Consider the following 25,225-nt stretch of genomic DNA (forward strand, 5'->3'; position numbering starts at 1 on the left):
TATATTCAGACTCATAGCATCCATTCACCCTGAGACAGAGACAGACAATATATTCAGACTCATAGCATCCATTCACCCTGAGAGAGAGACAGACAGACAGACAATATATTCAGACTCATAGCATCCATTCACCCTGAGACAGAGACAGACAATATATTCAGACTCATAGCATCCATTCACCCTGAGACAGACAGACAGACAATATATTCAGACTCATAGCATCCATTCACCCTGAGAGAGAGACAGACAGACAATATATTCAGACTCATAGCATCCATTCACCCTGAGAGAGAGAGACAGACAGACAATATATTCAGACTCATAGCATCCATTCACCCTGAGAGACAGACAGACAATATATTCAGACTCATAGCATCCATTCACCCTGAGATAGAGACAGACAATATATTCAGACTCATAGCATCCATTCACCCTGAGACAGACAATATATTCAGACTCATAGCATCCATTCACCCTGAGACAGAGACAGACAATATATTCAGACTCATAGCATCCATTCACCCTGAGCGACAGAGACAGACAATACATTCAGACTCATAGCATCCATTCACCCTGAGAGAGAGACAAGAGACAATACATTCAGACTCATAGCATCCATTCACCCTGAGACAGAGACAGACAATATATTCAGACTCATAGCATCCATTCACCCTGAGAGAGAGACAAGAGACAATATATTCAGACTCATAGCATCCATTCACCCTGAGACAGAGACAGACAATATATTCAGACTCATAGCATCCATTCACCCTGAGAGACAGAGAGACAATATATTCAGACTCATAGCATCCATTCACCCTGAGACAGAGACAGACAATATATTCAGACTCATAGCATCCATTCACCCTGAGACAGAGAGACAGACAATATATTCAGACTCATAGCATCCATTCACCCTGAGAGAGAGACAGAGAGACAGACAATATATTCAGACTCATAGCATCCATTCACCCTGAGACAGAGACAGACAATATATTCAGACTCATAGCATCCATTCACCCTGAGAGAGAGACAGACAGACAGACAATATATTCAGACTCATAGCATCCATTCACCCTGAGAGAGAGAGACAGACAGACAATATATTCAGACTCATAGCATCCATTCACCCTGAGAGAGAGACAAGAGACAATATATTCAGACTCATAGCATCCATTCACCCTGAGAGAGAGACAGAGACAATATATTCAGACTCATAGCATCCATTCACCCTGAGAGAGAGAGAGACAGAGACAGACAATATATTCAGACTCATAGCATCCATTCACCCTGAGACAGACAGACAGACAATATATTCAGACTCATAGCATCCATTCACCCTGAGAGAGAGACAAGAGACAATATATTCAGACTCATAGCATCCATTCACCCTGAGCGACAGAGAGACAGACAATATATTCAGACTCATAGCATCCATTCACCCTGAGAGAGAGACAAGAGACAATATATTCAGACTCATAGCATCCATTCACCCTGAGACAGAGAGACAGACAATATATTCAGACTCATAGCATCCATTCACCCTGAGACAGAGAGACAGACAATATATTCAGACTCATAGCATCCATTCACCCTGAGAGAGAGACAAGAGACAATATATTCAGACTCATAGCATCCATTCACCCTGAGCGACAGAGAGACAGACAATATATTCAGACTCATAGCATCCATTCACCCTGAGAGAGAGACAAGAGACAATATATTCAGACTCATAGCATCCATTCACCCTGAGACAGAGAGACAGACAATATATTCAGACTCATAGCATCCATTCACCCTGAGAGAGACAGACAATACATTCAGACTCATAGCATCCATTCACCCTGAGAGACAGACAGACAATACATTCAGACTCATAGCATCCATTCACCCTGAGAGACAGACAGACAATACATTCAGACTCATAGCATCCATTCACCCTGAGACAGAGAGACAATACATTCAGACTCATAGCATCCATTCACCCTGAGACAGAGAGACAATATATTCAGACTCATAGCATCCATTCACCCTGAGCGACAGAGAGATAGAGAGAGAGAGACACAGACAGACAGAAAACAATACACCTTTCAAACCGAGACGTTTTTCTGGCAACTTTAACAGCCAACTCTTTAAACTCTTTTCTTTCTATCTGAAAGGTGCCGAAAACGCGTGAACGCGCACACACTCAATTCTTCATTGCTAGCAAGTTGAGATTTCTGCTCTTCACTCAGTTGTCAGTTCAGCCTACATTTCACTGATCTTAGTAGCAGAAAGCAGGTTTCATTTGTGTCCTTCCAAGGCAGCTGTCCATGATCACGTTAGGCTGCGTTTCATTTAATTTCTTATGGCGGTTTGATCGCGGGGAGGCACTAGTAATATCTGCACTTTTGGCTATTTTTGGCCATTTGTTTCAAGTGTATTAGTCTATAAATAAATCTCTTTGCCAAAAATTCATCATTTCTCCCATGTCTTATTGGACTAGTAGTTGTTCTGAAATGTTTATTGCTTTGCCTACATTTTACTCCCTCCTCAATGTTTAATATAACACACATACATTAATTATTCATATTTCGGGTTGCCTATCCTAACATGAAGTTAGTTCAGTAGAAAGTATTTGACTCAAGTGACAAAATGTATCCGCAAATCCCTATGGGAATCAAGTAACACCGGACAGGCAATGTGAGAACTCTGTGGCATACAATGTTTACACCATGTACTGAATATGTTGTGTTAATACTGTATCTTACTTAGCATAAACCACATACTGTATGTATTATGGTGCTGTGTCTTAGCATAAACCACATACTGTATGTATTATGGTGCTGTGTCTTAGCATAAACCACATACTGTATTATGGTGCTGTGTCTTGTATTATGGTGCTGTGTCTTAGCATAAACCACATACTGTATGTATTATGGTGCTGTGTCTTAGCATAAACCACATACTGTATGTATTATGGTGCTGTGTCTTAGCATAAACCACATACTGTATGTATTATGGTGCTGTGTCTTAGCATAAACCACATACTGTATGTATTATGGTGCTGTGTCTTAGCATAAAACCATGTATGTATTACAGTACTGTATCTTAGCATAAACCATGTATCTTAGCATAAACCATGTATGTATTACAGTACTGTATCTTAGCATAAACCATGTATGTGTTACAGTACTGTATCTTAGCATAAACCATGTATGTGTTACAGTACTGTATCTTAGCATAAACCATGTATCTTAGCATAAATCATGTATGTATTATGGTGCTGTATCTTACTTGGCGTAGGCCTTCTCCAGCAGGGCGCTCCAGAACTCAGAGCCCTCGGCTGAGTGAACAAACAGCAGCTTTCCATCCTTCGTTGGCAGCCGGTCGTCAATCACCACGTCCACCCACTCACCAAACTGCCAGAACTGAAGAGGACCACAACAGACAGCATTCTACATTTCCACTTCAACAAATGAGAAGGATTTGCATTGCATTCCAGAACGAAAGAATGGTTTACATTCCAGAACTCTTTGCAGAGAATGGTGCCGGAGAAACACTCCAGAACTCTTTGCAGAGAATGGTGCCGGAGAAACAACTCTTTGCAGAGAATTGCAGAACTCTTTGCAGAGAATGGTGCCGGAGAAACACTCCAGAACTCTTTGCAGAGAATGGTGCCGGAGAAACACTCCAGAACTCTTTGCAGAGAATGGTGCCGGAGAAACATTCGAGAACTCTTTGCAGAGAATGGTGCCGGAGAAACATTCCAGAACTCTTTGCAGAGAATGGTGCCGGAGAAACATTCCAGAACTCTTTGCAGAGAATGGTGCTGGAAGGGAACTCTTTGCAGAGAATGGTGCAGTTTTATAGGCTCCTGACCATTTGTGCTATTTTGTATATTTTCTTGTACTGATCGTAACTTTGTTTGGTACATAATGTTTCCGCCATCGTTTCCTATGACCGCAAAGAGCTTCTGGGCATCAGAACAGCTATCATTAACCTCGATTTGGGCCAGGACTACCTCAATGAGTCAGAGGCGAAAGACACATGGATTATCCCGGACCAGACCCAAATCCCAGACACTTGAAGAAGGAGAAGATGGCTCTGTGTTTTTCGTAGCTGTCTATTTACCACCACAAACCAATGCTTGCAATAGCGCCGCACAATTGTATAGGTCCGTAAGTAAACAAGAAAAGGCACACCGAGAGGCGGTAACTTCAATGCAGGAAAAATGAAATCCGTTGTATGTCATTTCTACCAGCATGTCACCTGTGCAACTAGAGGTGAAAAAAACTCTAGGTCACCTTTACTCCACACAGAGACGCATACAAAGCTCTCCCCTGTCCTCCACTTGGCAAATCTGACCATAACTCTATCCTCCTGATTCCTGTTTACAAGCAAAAACTCAAAAGAGGAAGTACCAGTGACGCACTCAATACGGAAGTGGTCAGATGACGCAGATGCTAAGCTATTGTTTTGTTAGCACAGACTGGACTATGTTCCGGGATTCATCCGATGGCACTGAGGAGTTTACCACATCGGTCACCCGCTCCATTAAAAAGTGCATCGTACGTACATATCGCAAATAGAAGCCATGGGTTACAGGCAACATCCGCACCGAGCTAATGACTAGAACTGCCGCTTTCAAGGAGCAGAACACTAATTTGGCCGCTTGTAAAAAATCCCGCTACGCCCTCTGACGAACCATCAAACAGGCAAAGCGTCAATACAGAACCAAGATCAAATCCTACTACACCGGCTCTGATGCTTGTCGGGTGTGGTACGGGCTTGCAAACTATCACGGATTACAAAGGGAAACCCAGCCGTGAGCTGCCGAGTGACGCAAGTCTACCAGGCGAGCTAAATACCTTCTATCCTCGCTTTAAGGCTAGCAACACTGAACCATGCATGAGAGCACCAGCTGTTCCCGGACGACTTTGCGATCACGCTCTCCAAAGTCGCTGTGAGTATACATCACTGGGGCCGAGCTCCCTGCCATCCAGGACCTCCATACCAGGCGGTGTCAGAGGAAGGCCCTAAAAATTGTCAAATAATCCAGCCACCCAAGTCATAGACTTTTCTCTCTGCTACCGCACGGCAAGCGGTACCGATGCACCAAGTTTGGAACCAACAGGAACCCTAACAGCTTCTACCCCCAACCCATAAGACTACTAAATAGTTAGTTCAATTGTTAAAGCTGCAAAATATAACTTTTCATGCGACCCGACCAAATTCACATAGAAATGTTAGTTATAGATCTGTCATTCGCATTGAAATCAAATCTAAAAAAGCAGGTGATCTGTTCTATGTGCACTATTTCTATGCTTCCCAAGTTTCATTTTTGCGTCTTTTACTTTTCGGTTTTGTTGGTACAATGATTTTCAATACTAGACTTGCTTGTTTTGTCACATAAAGTGAAATTAGGACGAACTATTAGAATTTTACCAACCAGGAAATGGTGGAGTGATTTCTGCATTGTGCATTGTGCATTGTGCATCTTTAACCAACCCTACCTGTATGTACATATCTAACTCAATTACCTCATACCCCTGCACATGGACTCGGTACTGGCACCCCCGTGTATATATATCCGAGTTATCATTACTCGTTGTGGATTTATTCCTCATTATTATTGTTCTACTATTTATCTCTGCATTGTCGGGAAGGGCCCATAAGCAAAATGTACTCCCTGTCAACAATTAGTGTAGGAATTGGCTGGAGGGGGCTTCTGTTAGATCCATGGCGGGGAATGTGCGATTGCATAAAACCTCATTCTGACTGACTGAGGTGTCCTCTGCTCTAAACCCAACGTTTCCCACACCACACCTCTCACTAGGGCCTCCTACCCTAACACAATGGAAACTTACAAAACGAATCGGTACATCCCTTAGCTTACATACCTGATAGGGAATGGCCGTGTCCAGAATCAACCTTGATATCCACTAGTGTCTAGGGTGGTAGGGGATAAGGGATTGTTTCTAGGGTGGTAGAGGTAAAGGGATTGTTTCTAGGGTCTAGGGTGGTAGGGGTAAAGGGATTGTTTCTAGGGTGGTAGGGGTAAAGGGATTGTTTATAGGGTCTAGGGTGGTAGAGGTAAAGGGATTGTTTCTAGGGTGGTAGGGATAAAGGGATTGTTTCTAGGGTCTAGGGTGGTAGAGGTAAAAGGATTGTTTCTAGGGTCGTAGGGGTAAAGGGATTGTTTCTAGGGTGGTAGAGGTAAAGGGATTGTTTCTAGGGTCTAGGGTGGTAGGGGGGATTGTTTCTAGGGTGGTAGAGGTAAAGGGATTGTTTCTAGGGTCTAGGGTGGTAGAGGTAAAGGGATTGTTTCTAGGGTGGTAGGGGTAAAGGGATTGTTTATAGGGTCTAGGGTGGTAGAGGTAAAGGGATTGTTTCTAGGGTGGTAGGGATAAAGGGATTGTTTCTAGGGTCTAGGGTGGTAGAGGTAAAGGGATTGTTTCTAGGGTCGTAGGGGTAAAGGGATTGTTTCTAGGGTGGTAGAGGTAAAGGGATTGTTTCTAGGGTCTAGGGTGGTAGGGGGGATTGTTTCTAGGGTGGTAGAGGTAAAGGGATTGTTTCTAGGGTCTAGGGTGGTAGAGGTAAAGGGATTGTTTCTAGGGTGGTAGAGGTAAAGGGATTGTTTCTAGGGTCTAGGGTGGTAGAGGTAAAGGGATTGTTTCTAGGGTGGTAGAGGTAAAGGGATTGTTTCTAGGGTCTAGGGTGGTATTTGTTAAGGGAATGTTTCTAGGGTGGTAGGGGTAAAGGGATTGTTTCTAGGGTGGTAGGGGGAAAGGGATTGTTTCTAGGGTCTAGGGTGGTAGAGGTAAAGGGATTGTTTCTAGGGTGGTAGGGGTAAAGGGATTGTTTCTAGGGTGGTAGAGGTAAAGGGATTGTTTCTAGGGTGGTAGAGGTAAAGGGTTGTTTCTAGGGTGGTAGAGGTAAAGGGATTGTTTCTAGGGTCTAGGGTGGTAGGGGTAAAGGGATTGTTTCTAGGGTCTAGGGTGGTAGGGGTTAAGGGATTGTTTCTAGGGTGGTAGAGGTAAAGGGATTGTTTCTAGGGTCTAGGGTAGTAGAGGTAAAGGGATTGTTTCTAGGGTCTAGGGTGGTAGGGGGATTGTTTCTAGGGTGGTAGGGTAAAGGGATTGTTTCTAGGGTCTAGGGTGGTAGAGGTAAAGGGATTGTTTATAGGGTCTAGGGTGGTTGGGGGATTGTTTTTAGTGTCTAGGGTGGTAGGGGGATTGTTTCTAGAGTCTAGGGTGGTAGAGGTAAAGGGATTGTTTATAGGGTCTAGGGTGGTTGGGGATTGTTTTTAGTGTCTAGGGTGGTAGGGGGATTGTTTCTAGGGTCTAGGGTGGTAGAGGTAAAGGGATTGTTTCTAGGGTGGTAGAGGTAGGGGATTGTTTCTAGGGTCTAGGGTGGTAGGGTGGGGGTAAAGGGATTGTTTCTAGGGTGGTAGGGGTAAAGGGATTGTTTGTTTCTAGTGTCTAGGGTGGTAGGGGTAAAGGGATTGTTTCTAGGTTGGTAGAGGTAAAGGGATTGTTTCTAGGGTGGTAGGGTAAAGGGATTGTTTCCTAGGGTCTAGGGTGGTAGAGGTAAAGGGATTGTTTCTAGGGTGGTAGAGGTAAAGGGATTGTTTCTAGACAAGGCTGATATGTGTCGGAGAGCAGCGTCTCCTAATGGCAGTGGTGTAAAATGTACATGGTTTGTTTAATATAAGGAAGTTTAAATTATTTATACTTTTTCTTTTGATACTTAAGTACATTTGAGCATATTTTACATTTAAAACCAAATACTTTTAGACTTTTACTTAAGTAGTATTTTACTGGGTGACTTTCACTTTTACTTGAGTCATTTTCTATTAAGGAATCTTTAATTTTACTCAAGTATGACAATTTAGTACTTTCTCCACCACTGCCTAATGGTAGTGTTGACAGACAGCAGCCTCTCCTTGTGGTTAGTGTTGACAGACAGCAGCCTCTCCTAGTGGTAGTGTTGACAGACAGCAGCCTCTCCTAGTGTTTAGTGTTGACAGAGAGCAGCCTCTCCTAGTGGTAGTATTGACAGACAGCAGCCTCTCCTAGTGGTAGTGTTGACAGACAGCAGCCTCTCCTAGTGGTAGTATTGACAGACAGCAGCCTCTCCTAGTGGTTAGTGTTGACAGACAGCAGCCTCTCCTAGTGGTAGTGTTGACAGACAGCAGCCTCTCCTAGTGGTAGTATTGACAGACAGCAGCCTCTCCTAGTGGTAGTATTGACAGACAGCAGCCTCTCCTAGTGGTAGTGTTGACAGACAGCAGCCTCTCCTAGTGTTTAGTGTTGACAGAAGCAGCTTCTCCTAGTGGTAGTGTTGACAGACTGCAGCTTCTCCTAGTGGTATTGTTGACAGACAGCAGCCTCTCCTAGTGGTAGTGTTGACAGACTGCAGCCTCTCCTAGTGGTTAGTGTTGACAGACAGCAGCCTCTCCTAGTGGTTAGTGTTGACAGACTGCAGCTTCTCCTAGTGGTAGTGTTGACAGAATGCAGCTTCTCCTAGTGGTTAGTGTTGACAGACAGCAGCCTCTCCTAGTGGTAGTGTTGACAGACAGCAGCTTCTCCTAGTGGTTAGTGTTGACAGACAGCAGCCTCTCCTAGTGGTAGTGTTGACAGACAGCAGCCTCTCCTAGTGGTAGTGTTGACAGACAGCAGCCTCTCCTAGTGGTAGTGCAGCCTCTCCTAGTGGTAGTGTTGACAGACAGCAGCCTCTCCTAGTGGTTAGTATTGACAGAGAGCAGCCTCTCCTAGTGGTAGTGTTGACAGAGAGCAGCCTCTCCTAGTGGTCAGTGTTGACAGACAGCAGCCTCTCCTAGTGTTTAGTGTTGACAGAGAGCAGCCTCTCCTAGTGGTAGTGTTGACAGACAGCAGCCTCTCCTAGTGGTTAGTGTTGACAGAGAGCAGCCTCTCCTAGTGGTAGTGTTGACAGACAGCAGCCTCTCCTAGTGGTTAGTGTTGACAGACAGCAGCCTCTCCTAGTGGTAGTGTTGACAGACACCAGCCTCTCCTAGTGGTAGTATTGACAGACAGCAGCCTCTCCTAGTGGTAGTATTGACAGACAGCAGCCTCTCCTAGTGGTAGTGTTGACAGACAGCAGCCTCTCCTAGTGGTTAGTGTTGACAGAGAGCAGCCTCTCCTAGTGGTAGTGTTGACAGAGAGCAGCCTCTCCTAGTGGTTAGTGTTGACAGACAGCAGCCTCTCCTAGTGGTAGTGTTGACAGAGAGCAGCCTCTCCTAGTGGTAGTGTTGACAGAGAGCAGCCTCTCCTAGTGGTTAGTGTTGACAGACAGCAGCCTCTCCTAGTGGTTAGTGTTGACAGACAGCAGCCTCAAATGGTCCAAACTTCATGAATCTATCATAATTAGTTTAAACGGTTATTGGAGTTGTTGACCTTGTAGGATGATAAGTATTAGTCTGACTAAATCAATGGAAGGCAGAGAAAGTGGTCAAGAACCTGGAAAAAAGCATTGTGTCAGCGAGTCTGGATGCTGTGAGAGAATGAAGGCTAACTGACAGGCTCAACGTCCTCTTTCTCCTCGAATACAGAGGACAGAACAACAATACAGAAGTAAGACGGTAAAGATGGATATCGATGTTAAGACGTGACGCAGTATTTGAGTAGACGCTCTTTACGCTTTCATATTAATGCGAAATCAGTTATTTAAAAAAGTGATTTAAAACAGATTCATCAGAGAAACTGTGAAAAGCTGAGCATAACGCAAGCTTTTTTAAACTTTCAAAGCCTTTACATTTAATTCAGTTGATGTTATGTTACTTTTTTTAGTTGTTGAGACCAGTGGAAATAACTTAGCATAAAGCCCCCGCAACATTGTATATCCTCATACGTCATGCAGCGACAAAGGGATAATACAATAGAAAGCACAGAAACAGTGTTTATCGTCGTGGTGCGGAAGCTGCAACAAAAATCACACACATTTCTAGTTTCTTACTTGAAAAGTTCTGTTACCGAAATCCCTCATTTGTTTCGGAAAAATATTCCCTAGCTGTCTTTACGTGACACATGTATGTTTCGCATGCACGTGACTTATAGCATATTTTCATTTAACTACTCGTGTCAGTTAAGAACAAATTCTTATTTATAATGACAGCCGAGGAACTGTGGGTTAACTGCCGTGTTCAGGGGCAGAAGGACAGATTTTTACCTTGTCAGCTCAGGGATTTGATCTTGCAACCTTTCAGTTACTAGTCCAACGCTCTAACCACTATGCTACCTGCCGTCCCTACGCTCTAACCACTAGGCTACCTGCCGTCCCTACGCTCTAACCACTAGGCTACCTGCCGTCCCTACACTCTAACCACTAGGCTACCTGCCGCCCCTACACTCTAACCACTAGGCTACCTGCCGTCCCTACACTCTAACCACTAGGCTACCTGTCCCCCTACACTCTAACCACTAGGCTACCTGTCGCCCCTACACTCTAACCACTAGGCTACCTGCCTCCCCTACACTCTAACCACTAGGCTACCTGCCGTCCCTACACTTTTGGTGGAATTGTTTGATATTAATTAAGTTATTCAATTATTGTATCTGAGCTCCTAGAGCGTTCGGCTCTCATATAATTTTTCAACAATTTTTTGGTGGTGAACATTATCCTGGGTTAATTCTGAGTGGAAGGACGTTCAATTTATCTTACAATACAAGGAGGGTCATGTGGAAACCTTTGTAATGTTTGGGAGAGGGTGGAGTGCATTTTTGTTAACGACACCTTGAGTTGAACCAGCCCCTCTCCCCTAGTTAATTGAAATCTGTCCCTTAGGTTATGAAAAGTTTTTTTTTCCCAGAAATAAATGTTCATGAAATGTTGAGTTGAACCAGCCCCTCTCCCCTAGTTAATTGAAATCTGTCCCTTAGGTTATGAAAAGGTTTTTTCTCCCCAGATATAAATGTTCATGAAATTTTAGAGAAAGAAGAGCCACTGAACAATTCAGAACAAGAAGAATTATATTGGTCTTGGTAAAAAAAAAAAAGAGTATTTTAATGACAAAAGGAAGTTACATTTCATCCCCAAAGCAGTCCGTTTTTTTTCACTCGCTCTGGGCAGAGTGGGTGGACACCCTAGTCTCAGGTTAACACAATGACCCATCTGGATAGGGAGGGAAACCTCCAGAATGGTTCGTCTTTTATACAGGGTTGCTGGTAACGTAGCTTGTAAGTCAGTTAGATGTAATATGATTACAAAAAAAATAAAAATAAAATGTAGTTAGTTACGTTACCAGCAAAAATACAGATACTTTAATCGAAAGTAACTGAAAGTAATCACATTACTGAGTTTAGGGAATGCAAAAGTAACTGAAGGTAATCACATTACTGAGTTTAGGGAATCCAAAAGTAACTGAAAGTAATCACATTACTGAGTTTAGGGAATCCAAAAGTAACTGAAAGTAATCACATTACTGAGTTTAGGGAATCCAAAAGTAACTGAAGGTAATCACATTATTGAGTTTAGGGAATCCAAAAGTAACTGAAAGTAATCACATTACTGAGTTTAGGGAATCCAAAAGTAACTGAAAGTAATCACATTACTGAGTTTAGGGAATCCAAAAGTAACTGAAAGTAATCACATTACTGAGTTTAGGGAATCCAAAAGTAACTGAAGGTAATCACATTACTGAGTTTAGGGAATCCAATAGTAACTGAAAGTAGTGACATTATTGAGTTTGGGTAATCCACAAGTAACTGAAAGTAATCACATCACATTATTGAGTTTGGGTAATCCAAAAGTAACTGAAGGTAGTCACATTATGTTATTGAGTTTGGGTAATCCACAAGTGACTTAACCGATTGTCCCATCTCCAGAGTGTATTGCACGTCTGACAGAGGATACGCCCTACCTAACTGTGGCTTTGACAAAGGTACTGTATTGTGTTGCGGGCGAACCAGGGCCTCTTCATGTGGGTGTTGTTCATACTGTGTCACATAGTTATTCTAATACCACATATATGAGACAACATAAGACAGGGCTTGACTTATAGTCGTCTCATCCCCAGGCGTTCTAGCGTTCTCCAGAATGAGAATAAGGTGTGACGTCTGGCTGGGTTAATTTAAGCTGTATAGTCACATTAAATACTGTATACTTGAACTATATACACAATATAGCACTGTTTCTTTCATAGCAGTGGTATTCGAAGTCGGGGTCGGGGGGTGAACTGCAGTTTGGTTGCCAAAATTAAAAAATAAAATAATAAATGAAAATTTTAGGAACAGAAAATTCAGGAGTACAAATTATTGTCTGGGAAAGATCATTTGGAGAAAGATAATAATAATGAATAAAACGAGTAAATGTATTTATTGATTTCTTTTCATTTTGATAAAGAGATGAAAATGTACTGAATTGAAGGTAATTTGTTGATGCAAAAATGTAGGGGTTATAAGGTTGAGTCATTAAAATGTATGCACTCACTATTGTAAATCTCTCTGGATACGAGCGTCTGCTAAATTACGTAAATGTTAATTAGATTTGGGGTGGGGTCAGGGGTCGAGAGAAGGTCATGGGGAAAATACCAGTATTTCTGGTGGAAAGAAATTTGACCCCCTTGCTGAAAAAGTTTGAATAGGACTGATTTATACTGTACTTTGTGCCAGAGCCTAATAAAAAGTAATGTATAGGCTGGCATTTTGTGATCCAGCCTGTATAACTCTAGAATTTGAGCTTATCTCTACCTGGAAGTGAAAGATCCCAGCGTACTCTCCACGTCCAAATCCTTGTCCTTCAGGAACGACCCGGGCCATCACATCTTCATTCAGGGTCAGAGAGGCGATGGCTGCCAGGAGCCAGCAGTCACCTGGAGAGAACAGAGAGGAGACACATGTTTGTGTGTGTGGTGTGTGTGTGTGTGTGTGTGTGTGTGTGGGTGGGTCTAAAGATGAGTTATGCATAATGAGTCAAATTATCAACACATTTCCCTCTGGGCGGGCCCCATCCTTGGGTAAATCTGGCTTAACTACCGTGTTTACGGTGAGCGAGTGAGGCTTTCATTCTAGTTTAACTGGTTTAGTCGACCCCGGCCATTGCTCTCTCAAACTCTCACGCTATAGAATATGCTGTCTGACAGACAGAACTGAGCACCGCTACTTACTGTCAACTAACACGACTGGTTAGAGCACAGTGTACTAGTTTACTCTGGGCAACTGTTTACTTTGTACCAGCCACACCTTCACAGCTCACGCACTCCTGTGGGGACTGACAATCTGAAGCGATCTGTGAATAAATGTGTCCTTTATCCTCTGTCTTAAAAGGAAACGGAGGATGATATAGCCTACACACACACACACACACACACACACACACACACACACACACACACACACACACACACACACACACACACACACACACACACACACACACACACACACACACACACACACACACACACACACACACACACACACACACACACACCTAGAGAAGATGATTTAACGGTTGAGGACGAGGCTACACTATCTGGTGCGGCAGGAAGCCTAGTGGTTAGAGCATTGGACTAGTAACCGAAAGGTGGCAAGATCAAATCCCTGAGCTGACAAGGTAAAAATCTGTTGTTCTGCCTCTGAACGAGGCCGTTAACCCACTGTTCCTAGGCCGTCATTGTAAATAAGAATTTGTTCTTAATTTAACTGACTTGCCTGGTTAAATAAAGATAAAATAAATCAACTTAACATGAAGACTAAATGGACATTTTCAAAGGAACAGCTGAGCTTTCCAGTAACTGGTTTAATTAGGGCTTCAGTTAATCCCTTTGGATAGACATTAGAGCATCTGAAGATGGACTATCTATCTATAGACATTTTCACTATCTACTAACTCTAACACTAGCCCTTACCCTCACCCTAGACCTCACCCTAACCTTAGCCCTTACCCTCACCCTAGACCTCACCCTAACCTTAGCCCTTACCCTCACCCTAGACCTCACCCTAACCTTAGCCCTTACCCTCACCCTAGACCTCACCCTAACCTTAGCCCTTACCCTCACCCTAGACCTCACCCTAACCTTAGCCCTACCCTCACCCTAGACCTCACCCTAACCTTAGCCCTCACCCTAGCCCTTACCCTAACCCTAGACCTCAAACTAACCTTAGCCCTCACCCTAACCCTAGACCTCACCCTAACCTTAGCCCTCACCCTAACTTTAGCCCTTACCCTAACCCTAGACCTCACCCTAACCTTAGCCCTTACCCCTAACCCTAGACCTCACCCTAACCTTAGCCCTCACCCTAACCCTAGACCTCAAACTAACCTTAGCCCTCACCCTAACCCTAGACCTCACCCTAACCTTAGCCCTCACCCTAACTTTAGCCCTCACCCTAACCTTAGCCCTCACCCTCACCCTCACCCTAACCTTAGCCCTCACCCTAACCTTAGCCCTCACCCTAACCTTAGCACTCACCCTAACCTTAGCCCTCACCCTAACCTTAGCCCTCACCCTCACCCTAGCCCTCACCCTAGCCCTCACCTAACCTTAGCCCTCACCCTCACCCTAGCCCTCACCCTAACCCTAGCCCTCACCCTAACCTTAGCCCTCACCCTCACCCTCACCCTCACCCTAACCTTAGCCCTCACCCTAACCTTAGCCCTCACCCTAACCTTAGCACTCACCTAACCTTAGCCCTCACCCTAACCTTAGCCCTCACCCTAACCTTAGCACTCACCCTAACCTTAGCCCTCACCCTAACCTTAGCCCTCACCCTCACCCTAGCCCTCACCCAGCCCTCACCCTAACCTTAGCCCTCACCCTAACCTTAGCCCTCACCCTAACCTTAGCCCTCATCCTAACCTTAGCCCTCACCTAACCTTAGCCCTCACCTTAGCCCTCACCTTAGCCCTCACCCTAACCTTAGCGCTCACCCTAACCTTAGCCCTCACCTTAGCCCGCACCCTAACCTTAGCCCTCACCCTAACCTTATCAAGCAGCTGGTTATCAACAGAGAGTTTGTTGATAGTATGACCATCTGTAGATCATCTATATGGGACGATCCTCATAAAGAGTGACCGGACTTCCCCCCCAGCAGGCTTACTGGATTGGTTTCCATATAAATATATCCCTGTGGTCGATGCTTTATTCAACCTGTATTTAAACGAGGTAAGTCAGTTAAGAACAAATTCTTATTTACAATGACGGCCTACCCCGGCCAAACCCGGACGATGCTGGTGCCAATTGTGTGCCGGCCCTATGGGACTCCTGATTACGGCCGGATGTGATACAGGCTGGATTCGAACCAGGTACTATAGTGACACCTTTTGCACTGAAATGCAGTGGCTTAGACCGCTGAGTCCTTATTATACCTTGTGAGAGAGATAACAACCTGAGATGGAGGCTATTCATTGGTAGTCTAGGAAAACAAATCACCTCATTGGTTAAAGCAATAACTGGTTGTGCTATTACATCAATCACATTCACTTTGACTACTATACCATCTCTTCCTCAAAGATGAAAACATGGACACTGTTGGCAAACCGGCCCTGTGGTTTTGGTATGGTTCCTGTTTTGGTTGCTATTATAAAGGTAGACTTACCCAGACCTCCTAATATAAAGGTAGACTCACCCAGACCTCCTATTATAAAGGTAGACTTACCCAGACCTCCTAATGTAAAGGTAGACTTACCCAGACCTCCTAATATAAAGGTAGACTCACCCAGACCTCCTATTATAAAGGTAGACTCACCCAGACCTCCTATTATAAAGGTAGACTTACCCAGACCTCCTATTATAAAGGTAGACTTACCCAGACCTCCTAATGTAAAGGTAGACTTACCCAGACCTCCTAATGTAAAGGTAGACTTACCCAGACCTCCTAATGTAAAGGTAGACTTACCCAGACCTCCTATTATAAAGGTAGACTTACCCAGACCTCCTAATGTAAAGGTAGACTCACCCAGACCTCCTATTATAAAGGTAGACTCACCCAGACCTCCTATTATAAAGGTAGACTCACCCAGACCTCCTAATATAAAGGTAGACTCACCCAGACCTCCTAATGTAAAGGTAGACTTACCCAGACCTCCTAATGTAAAGGTAGACTTACCCAGACCTCCTAATGTAAAGGTAGACTCACCCAGACCTCCTATTATAAAGGTAGACTTACCCAGACCTCCTATTATAAAGGTAGACTTACCCAGACCTCCTAATATAAAGGTAGACTTACCCAGACCTCCTAATGTAAAGGTAGACTTACCCAGACCTCCTAATATAAAGGTAGACTTACCCAGACCTCCTTGGCAGATGTCGGTTCTCGTGGCTCCACCAACGATGAATTCTGGGTTGGACACCAGTTCCTATTCAGTGAGGGATCAAACACACGAGTAAGACTGTGGAAGATATACTGAGGGCCAATCTTTCTAACAGCCCTGTTTACAGTCATACACTATCTTTACTCAGGGAGATAATGTCTGTACACATGAGTTAGCCTAGACATGGAGTTGATCTACTGTCAACACTACCACAGCCAAAACCCTGTAGGATCCGTTCACAGATCAGATCTACCACAGCCCAAACCCTGTAGGATCAGATCACAGATCAGATCTACCACAGCCAAAACCCTGTAGGATCAGATCACAGATCAGATCTACCAAAGCCAAAACCCTGTAGGATCAGATCACAGATCAGATCTACCACAGCCCAAACCCTGTAGGATCAGATCACAGGTCAGATCTACCACAGCCAAAACCCTGTAGGATCAGATCACAGATCAGATCTGTTCACAGCCCAAACCCTGTAGGATCAGATCACAGATCACATCTACCACAGCCCAAACCCTGTAGGATCAGATCACAGATCACATCTACCACAGCCAGATCACAGATACCACAGCCCAAACCCTGTAGGATCCGATCACAGATCAGATCTACCACAGCCAAAACCCTGTAGGATCAGATCACAGATCAGATCTACCACAGCCAAAACCCTGTAGGATCAGATCAGATGTGTAACTAAAGTTTCATACAAATAGCTGGATGTTCATTCTGACCGGTCATTGATTTAACCCAAGACATGAGTTGCTTTAGTTCTAAAATAATATTGTAATGTGAATGGATTTACACTGATTAGCCATAGGGTATCAAAAAGGACAAGCATCCGGACTCGCCCATCTAAAAACAACTGACACATGTTCAGCCGTTTTTTTCTTCCAGTGATAGGAAATGCAATTTTTAATAACACTTTGGGCTATTTGTATATATATATATATATATATATATATTTTTTTTTTTAAGTGCAGTGAACTTCTAGTCATAGAGCAGACACTTCAATCATGCGTAAATGCAGTGAGTATAAGAGGCGCAGTAATTTACCCCAGGTCGCTTCCATTGCACACCTCTGGTTTTGGAAGTATTCGGGCCAAGCTCTTTGAATCCGAGCGACTCAGGTGCAGCTGGAAAAGTGCAATCGGTAAATATTGAACCTTTTCTCAGACACTCGCTCCTGAGAGATTGGAAGTCTTGGTTTAGGTACTTTGACGCGTTGGCATTAGTGCCAAACCCAGCGGCCAATGCCCTCTTCTTGGCCAACGTAGATGCCACACCAGCCATTGTGGAAGTCTGCGTTGACAGTGAAGAGGAAAACAGTTGGGCAATAGTGGAATAGTCAAATTCTTCTTCTCCGCCCCTGGAGTTTCAGGCGTGGTTTGCAAGTCCGTGCAAGTTATACCTGTTTTTTTTTTTTTACAATGTTTACATAGATTTCTATGACCGGAACTAATCAGGAACTGTTCATTTCGTCAACGTTTACCAGTTCAAAAGTATTTATTGTGAAAATGAACACTGAAGATCAACTGCTCCGGATGTACACTCACCTGGAATTGAAATAATCTTTTTGAACATCATATGGGTGGATTAATATAAAGTCCGAGTCAATTCTCTACTCTATTCCATGCTATGACAATGAACATACAGGTAGAAAGCCACAGGTGTGTGCGGTTGATGGCCGAAAGATGGCGGTCTACCCTAAGACTTGTGGACGTTCATGCCACATCTGGCCAACGTGTTGCAGTAATAATGTCTACCAGCAGGGGGCATTAGCCATCAGCCGTTACTAGACCTCAATGACAGCCAGGCGTTACAGTAGTGACCACCACCAAGTGACATGCACTTCCGAACAGTAAAATATTGTCACAATAGCTAACTCGACAAATAGAACCACATTACATGCCTGATAAAGAAAGCAACAACTTCCATAAATGAAAAGTTATGCTGCCCTTATAGAGTACCACAGTATGAGTCATAATACCCATAAAACCTAGCGGTCAAACAAGGAAATGGTTCCAATCGTTTTTCCACCATTACTTTTCCCTACAGGCGATTTAAGTAACACTTTAAATAAGGGCTGTGTTTCACATAGGCTTACCCAGGTGTGCCGTTTTGATAACCATAAATCTTTCTCAGACAAGGTGACTTTTATCAATATTAGCTGCTAATGGGCCATGATGATGTGGATGAGACTGCTGAATCCTGGCAAAGGTAAGAATCTCTGGATTAAACATCTGTTAGCTAAATTTATTTTAAAAAATTAATAAATAAATAAATAAAAAATGAATTTAGTAAAGAATAAATTGGAAAAAATGGTTTAAATTGACATCTGTCTTGGGAAAGTTTTTTAATTTACAGAATACCTGTGATCTAGCTAGCTAGCTCATGGTTAGCTAGCTAAACTCAGCAAAAAAAAGGACCCTGTCTTACAAAGAACTTCACATATCTTCATTGTAAAGGGATTAAACACTGTTTCCCCATGCTTATTCAATGAACCATAAACAATTAATGAACATGCACCTGTGGAACGGTCGTTAAGACACTAACAGCTTACAGACAGTAGGCAATTAAGGTCACAGTTATGAAAACTTAGGACACTAAAGAGGCCTTTCAACTGACTCTGAAATACAACATCAGAAAGATGCCCAGGGTCCCTGATCATCTGCGTGAACGTGCCTTAGGCATGCTGCAAGGAGGCATGAGGACTGCAGATGTGGCCAGGGCAATAAATTGCAATGTCCGTACTGTGAGACGCCTAAGACAGCGCTACAGAGAGACAGGACGGACAGCTGACTGTCCTTGCAGTTGCAGACCACGTTTAACAACACCTGCACAGGATCGGTACATCCGAACCTCACACCTGCGGGACAGGTACAGGATGGCAACAACAACTGCCCGAGTTACACCAGGAATGCACAATCCCTCCATCAGTGCTCAGCCTATCTGCAATTGGCTGAGAGAGGCTGGACTGAGTGCTTGTAGGCCTGTTGTAAAGGCATGTCCTCATCAGACATCACCGGCAACAATGTCGCCTATGGGCACAAACCCACCATCGCTGGACCAGACAGGACTGTCAAAAAGTGCTCTTCACTGACGAGTTCACGCTTATGTCTCACCAGGGGTGATGGTCGATTGGCATTTATTGTCGAAGGAATGAGTGTTACACCGAGGCCTGTACTCTGGAGCGGGATCGATTTGGAGGTGGAGGGTCCGTCATAGTCTGGGGCGGTGTGTCACAGCATCATCGGACTGAGCGTGTTGTCATTGCAGGCAATCTCAACGCTGTGCGTTATAGGAAGACATCCTCCTCCCTCATGTGGTACCCTTCCTGCAGGCTCATCCTGACATGACCCTCCAGCATGACAATGCCACCAGCCATACTGCTCGTTCTGTGCGTGATTTCCTGCAAGACAGGAATGTCAGTGTTCTGCCATGGCCAGCGAAGAACCTGGATCTCAATCCCATTGAGCACGTCTGGGACCTGTTGGATCAGAGGTTGAGGGCTAGGGCCATTCCCCCCAGAAATGTCCGGGAACTTGCAGGTGCCTTGGTGGAAGAGTGAGCGGCAGTGTAGCCTAGTGGTTAGAGCATTGGACTAGTAACCGAAAGGTTGCAAGTTCAAATCCCCGAGCTGACAAGGTACAAAATCTGTCATTCTGCCCTTGAACAGGCAGTTAACCCACTGTTCCTAGGCTGTCATTGAAAATAAGAATTTGTTCTTAACTGACTTGCCTAGTTAAATAAAGGTACTTTTTTTTTTAAATAAAAAACTCACAGCAAGAACTGGCAAATCTGGTGCAGTCCATGAGGACGAGATGCACTGCAGTACTTAATGCAGCTGGTGGCCACACCAGATACTGACTGTTACTTTTGATTTTGACACCCCCCTTTGTTCAGAGACACAATATTCCACTTCTGTTAATCACATGTCTGTGGAACTTGTTCAGTTTATGTCTCAGTTGTTGAATCTTATGTTCCTACAAATATTTACACATGTTAAGTTGTCTGAAAATAAACGCAGCTGACAGTGAGAGGACGTTTATTTTTTTGCTGAGTTTAGTTAGCAACATTAGACTGGCTAGATGAGCCGTCTATTTGTCTTTCCATTTAAATGCATGAATCTTGCTCAGACAGTCAGTTTTAAGATACTATTATAGACATATTGACATACATGACAGACATACATGATTCATACATGATTATAGACATACATGATTCTAACCAATTTCATACGATTATATGGCTTCAGGGTAGATATGGCTTCAGGGCGGAATATTCTAGTCATTCATTCAAATTCCATCAACTGTTAGTATTTGCCTTTAGGTTCCATTCCATGTGTAGACTATTGGACTGGCCTGTGTGGTCTTTCATATGTGTAGTAGTTTGTTGCATAGTTTATCATTTGTGTCTGAACTCTGAATTCAGTCTAAGACATAGATTGTTAACTTCTTTCATGTTGTCCTTGACCTTTTATAGACGCAGACCGAAAGACATCCAAGCAGCACTTTGAGATCAAGTCTCAAATGGACCCAGTACTGGTTGATGCGTAGGCCTAAGTAACCACACAGACTCAAATGGACCCAGTACTGGTTGATGCGTAGGCCTAAGTAACCACACAGACTCAAATGGACCCAGTACTGGTTGATGCGTAGGCCTAAGTAACCACACAGACTCAAATGGACCCAGTACTGGTTGATGCGTAGGCCTAAGTAACCACACAGACTCAAATGGACCTACAGCTGGGGTAAGATTTCTTCCATCATTCTCACACACAGTAGACACAGTGTAAACCACCATGGTATCATGACTTAAGAAGCTTCTGATAGGCTAATTGATGTCATTTGAGTCAATTGGAAGTGTACCTGTGGATGTATTACAAGGCCTACCTTCAAACTCAGTGCCTCTTTGCTTGACATCATTGGAAAATCAGAAGAAAAAATTGTAGACCTCCACAAGTCTGGTTCATCCTTGGGAGCAATTTCCAAATGCCTGGAGGTACCACGTTCATCTGTACAAACAATTGTACGCAAGTATAAACACCATGGGACCACGCAGCCGTCATACCGCTTAGGAAGGTGACGCGTTCTGTTTCCTAGAGATGAACATACTTTGGTGCGAAAAAGTGCAAATCAATCCCAGAACAACAGCAAAGGACCTTGTGAAGATGCTGGAGGAAACAGGTACAAAAGTATCTACATCCACAGTAAAACGAGCTCTATATCGACATAACCTGAAAGGCCGCTCAGCAAGGAAGAAGCCACGGCTCCAAAACTGCCATAAAAAAGCCAGACTGCGGTTTGCAACTGCACATGGGGATAGAGGTTGTACTTTTTGGAGAAATGTCCTCTGGTCTGATGAAACAAAAATAGAACTGTTTGGTCATAATGACCATTGTTATGTTTAGAGGAAAAAGGGGGAGGCTTGCAAACTGAAGAACACCATCCCAACCGTGAAGCACGGGGGTGGCAGCATCATGCTGTGGGGGTGCTTTGCTGCAGGAGGGACTGGTGTACTTCACAAAATAGATGGCTTCATGAGGATGGAAAATTATGTGGATATATTGAAGCAACATCTCAAGACCTCCGTCAGGAAGTTAAAGCTTGGTTGGAAATGGGTCTTCCAAATGGACAATGATCCCAAGCATACTTCCAAAGTTGAAGCAAAATGGCTTAAGAACAACAAAGTCATGGTATTGGAGTGGCCATCACAAAGCCCTTACCTCAATCCTATAGAACATTTGTGGGCAGAACTGAAAAAGTGTGTGTGAGCAAGGAGGCCAACAAACCTGACTCAGTTACACCAGCTCTGTCAGGAGGAATGGGCAAAAATTCACCCAACTTATTGTGGGATGCTTGTGGAAGGCTACACAAAATGTTTGACCCAAGTTAAACAATTTGAAGGCAATGCCACCAAATACTAGTTGAGTGTATGTAAACTTCTGACCCACTGGGAATGTGATGAAAGAAATACAAGCTAAAATTAATCATTCTCTCTGCTTTTATTCTGACATTTCACATTCTTAAATAAATAAATAAAAAATAAATATAGGATTAAATGTCAGGAATTGTGAAAAACTGTGTTTAAATGTATTTGGCTAAGGTGTATGTACATTTCCGACTTCAACTGTATATCGACTATTTCTACTTCACAACATTCCAAAAGAAAATTATGCATTTTTTAGTCCGTACATTTTCCCCTGACACCCGAAAGTACTCGTTCCATTTTGACAGGAAAGTGGTCTAATTCACAAACTTATCAAGAGAACATCCCTGGTCATCTCCACTTATCAAGAGAACATCCCTGGTCATCTCCACTTATCAAGAGAACACCCCTGGTCATCCCTACGGTCTCTGATCTGGCGGACTCACATGCTTTGTTTATTATGTCTGAGTGTTGGAGTGTGTCCCTGGCGAAGCAATGGTTGGCCATGTTATGTTTATTCCATGGCCAACCATCCCTGTAGCAACCCATTATTCCACATTATGCCTTTTATGGCCCCGTGGTCCCTCAACTTAGGACCCTTTTGGAATTCTCCATCGTTGGAAATCTCCATCGTATCTCTATAAACCCACCCCACCTACACCCGTTCTCCCAAATGCTGCTTCTTTCGCTTGTTCATCTCCTGGTGTGATAACGTCTAGACTCGGGAACACGTTTTTAAAGGTGTTGTGGCGTACTCTCTCTTTTTTCTACCTTTTCTTCACCTGTGTAATGCTGTCCTCCTCCTGCTTATTCTGGGGTTCAGACTGAATGCAGTGGTGAATGTGCTGCTCACAGTTGACAGCAACAAAATCTTTTTCGTGTGTTTCTCATTCTGTTGGAGTTGACCTTGTATTTTATATTTAATAAACATACCTCACACATCCAGTTGTTTCTACATTTGTAACTCACCTACAAAAAATAAAATCGCAATATGCCAATATGTTGTTATTTGTGCTGGTCTAATTCCTACAATGGAAAAGCAGAAGAATCTGTGGGTTCTCTAATAGTTACCATGGTGATATTCAATGTCCCAGGTTAGTAATCATACATACCATGGTGATCTTCAGAGTCCCAGGTTAGTAATCATACATACCATGGTGATCTTCAGAGTCCCAGGTTAGTAATCATAGATACTATGGTGATCTATGTCCCTGGTTAGTAATCACGGTGATCTATGTCCCTGGTTAGTAATCATAGTTACTATGGTGATCTATGTCCCAGGTTAGTCATCATAATTACAATGGTGATCTATGTCCCTGGTTAGTAATTATGGTCTTCATTTGTCGGCGTCATTTTGAATAAAGAAAAAAAAATGTACGCTTACCATGCTGCACCTTGGTCCAGTCCTTCAGCCAGCCGTGACACTTCCTGTGGTCCAGTCCTTCAGCCAGCCGTGACACTTCCTGTGGTCCAGTCCTTCAGCCAGCCGTGACACTTCCTGTGGTCCAGTCCTTCAGCCAGCCGTGACACTTCCTGTGGTCCAGTCCTTCAGCCAGCCGTGACACTTCCTGTGGTCCAGTCCTTCAGCCAGCCGTGACACTTCCTGTGGTCCAGTCCTTCAGCCAGCCGTGACACTTCCTGTGGTCCAGTCCTTCAGCCAGCCGTGACACTTCCTGTGGTCCTTCAGCCAGCCGTGACACTTCCTGTGGTCCAGTCCTTCAGCCAGCCGTGACACTTCCTGTGGTCCAGTCCTTCAGCCAGCCGTGACACTTCCTGTGGTCCAGTCCTTCAGCCAGCCGTGACACTTCCTGTGGTCCAGTCCTTCAGCCAGCCGTGACACTTCCTGTGGTCCAGTCCTTCAGCCAGCCGTGACACTTCCTGTGGTCCAGTCCTTCAGCCAGCCGTGACACTTCCTGTGGTCCTTCAGCCAGCCGTGACACTTCCTGTGGTCCTTCAGCCAGCCGTGACACTTCCTGTGGTCCAGTCCTTCAGCCAGCCGTGACACTTCCTGTGGTCCAGTCCTTCAGCCAGCCGTGACACTTCCTGTGGTCCAGTCCTTCAGCCAGCCGTGACACTTCCTGTGGTCCTTCAGCCAGCCGTGACACTTCCTGTGGTCCAGTCCTTCAGCCAGCCGTGACACTTCCTGTGGTCCAGTCCTTCAGCCAGCCGTGACACTTCCTGTGGTCCAGTCCTTCAGCCAGCCGTGACACTTCCTGTGGTCCAGTCCTTCAGCCAGCCGTGACACTTCCTGTGGTCCAGTCCTTCAGCCAGCCGTGACACTTCCTGTGGTCCAGTCCTTCAGCCAGCCGTGACACTTCCTGTGGTCCAGTCCTTCAGCCAGCTGTGACACTTCCTGTAGTCCAGTCCTTCAGCGTGACACTTCCTGTGAAATGCGCCGGCTATTTAACGTTCTTCATTCTGCCCACTCAACTCTTCAGCCAGAAGATGCTGAAAAGGCTTTCGACCGGGTTGAGGGGGAACATCTATTTACAGTACTAGAGAGATTTGGGTTTGGCCCGTCCTTCCTTTCCTGGATGAAGATGTTGTACTCGTCCCCAGGGCCTTCTGTTCGCACCAACAATATTACCTCCAGCTATTTCCCTCTCCACAGGGGGCCAGGCAGGGTTGTTGTTTATCCCCTTTCCTATTTGATATGGCTATTGAACCTGTTGCTATCGCCCTATAGGCGGAGGAGAGGATCAAGGGAAAATTACTCACAAGGTGTCCTTTTTGCAGACAATCTTATTTTATACATCTCTAACTCTGTGGAGTCTATACCCTCTGTCTTGGACATGCTACAAGGTTGTGGGACATTCTCTGGTTCTAAGTTAAACCTAACAAAAAGCATCCTCCCCATTAATCAGTTAGCAGAAGGAATTGGGTAGGCCAATTTCCTATTTAAGGTGGAGCATCAGGTCTTTACTTACAATGGGGAAAAAAAGTATTTAGTCAGCCATATTTTGCCAATAAATTCATAAAAAAATCCTACAATGTGATTTTCTGGATTTTTCTTCTCATTTTGTCTGTCATAGTTGAA

General features: G+C 44.2%; 1 protein-coding gene across 1 annotated transcript in view; it reads right to left on the reverse strand.

The window, feature by feature from the left end:
* The window catches only part of LOC112236240 (calpain-2 catalytic subunit-like), a 45,205-nt gene extending 27,606 nt beyond the window's left edge, over positions 1–17,599 (reverse strand). The window contains exons 1-4 of the mRNA XM_042305636.1: positions 17,314–17,599; positions 16,230–16,299; positions 12,690–12,811; positions 3,277–3,410 (exon numbers count right to left, since the gene is read on the reverse strand). Coding sequence (XP_042161570.1) covers positions 3,277–3,410; positions 12,690–12,811; positions 16,230–16,299; positions 17,314–17,550 — 563 coding nt within the window. The 5' untranslated portion in view covers positions 17,551–17,599. The remainder of the gene's footprint in view (positions 1–3,276; positions 3,411–12,689; positions 12,812–16,229; positions 16,300–17,313) is intronic.
* Between the last annotated feature and the right edge of the window lie 7,626 nt (positions 17,600–25,225).

The sequence above is a fragment of the Oncorhynchus tshawytscha genome, linkage group LG24 (genome assembly GCF_018296145.1).
Source record: "Oncorhynchus tshawytscha isolate Ot180627B linkage group LG24, Otsh_v2.0, whole genome shotgun sequence".
NCBI lineage: Eukaryota > Metazoa > Chordata > Actinopteri > Salmoniformes > Salmonidae > Oncorhynchus > Oncorhynchus tshawytscha.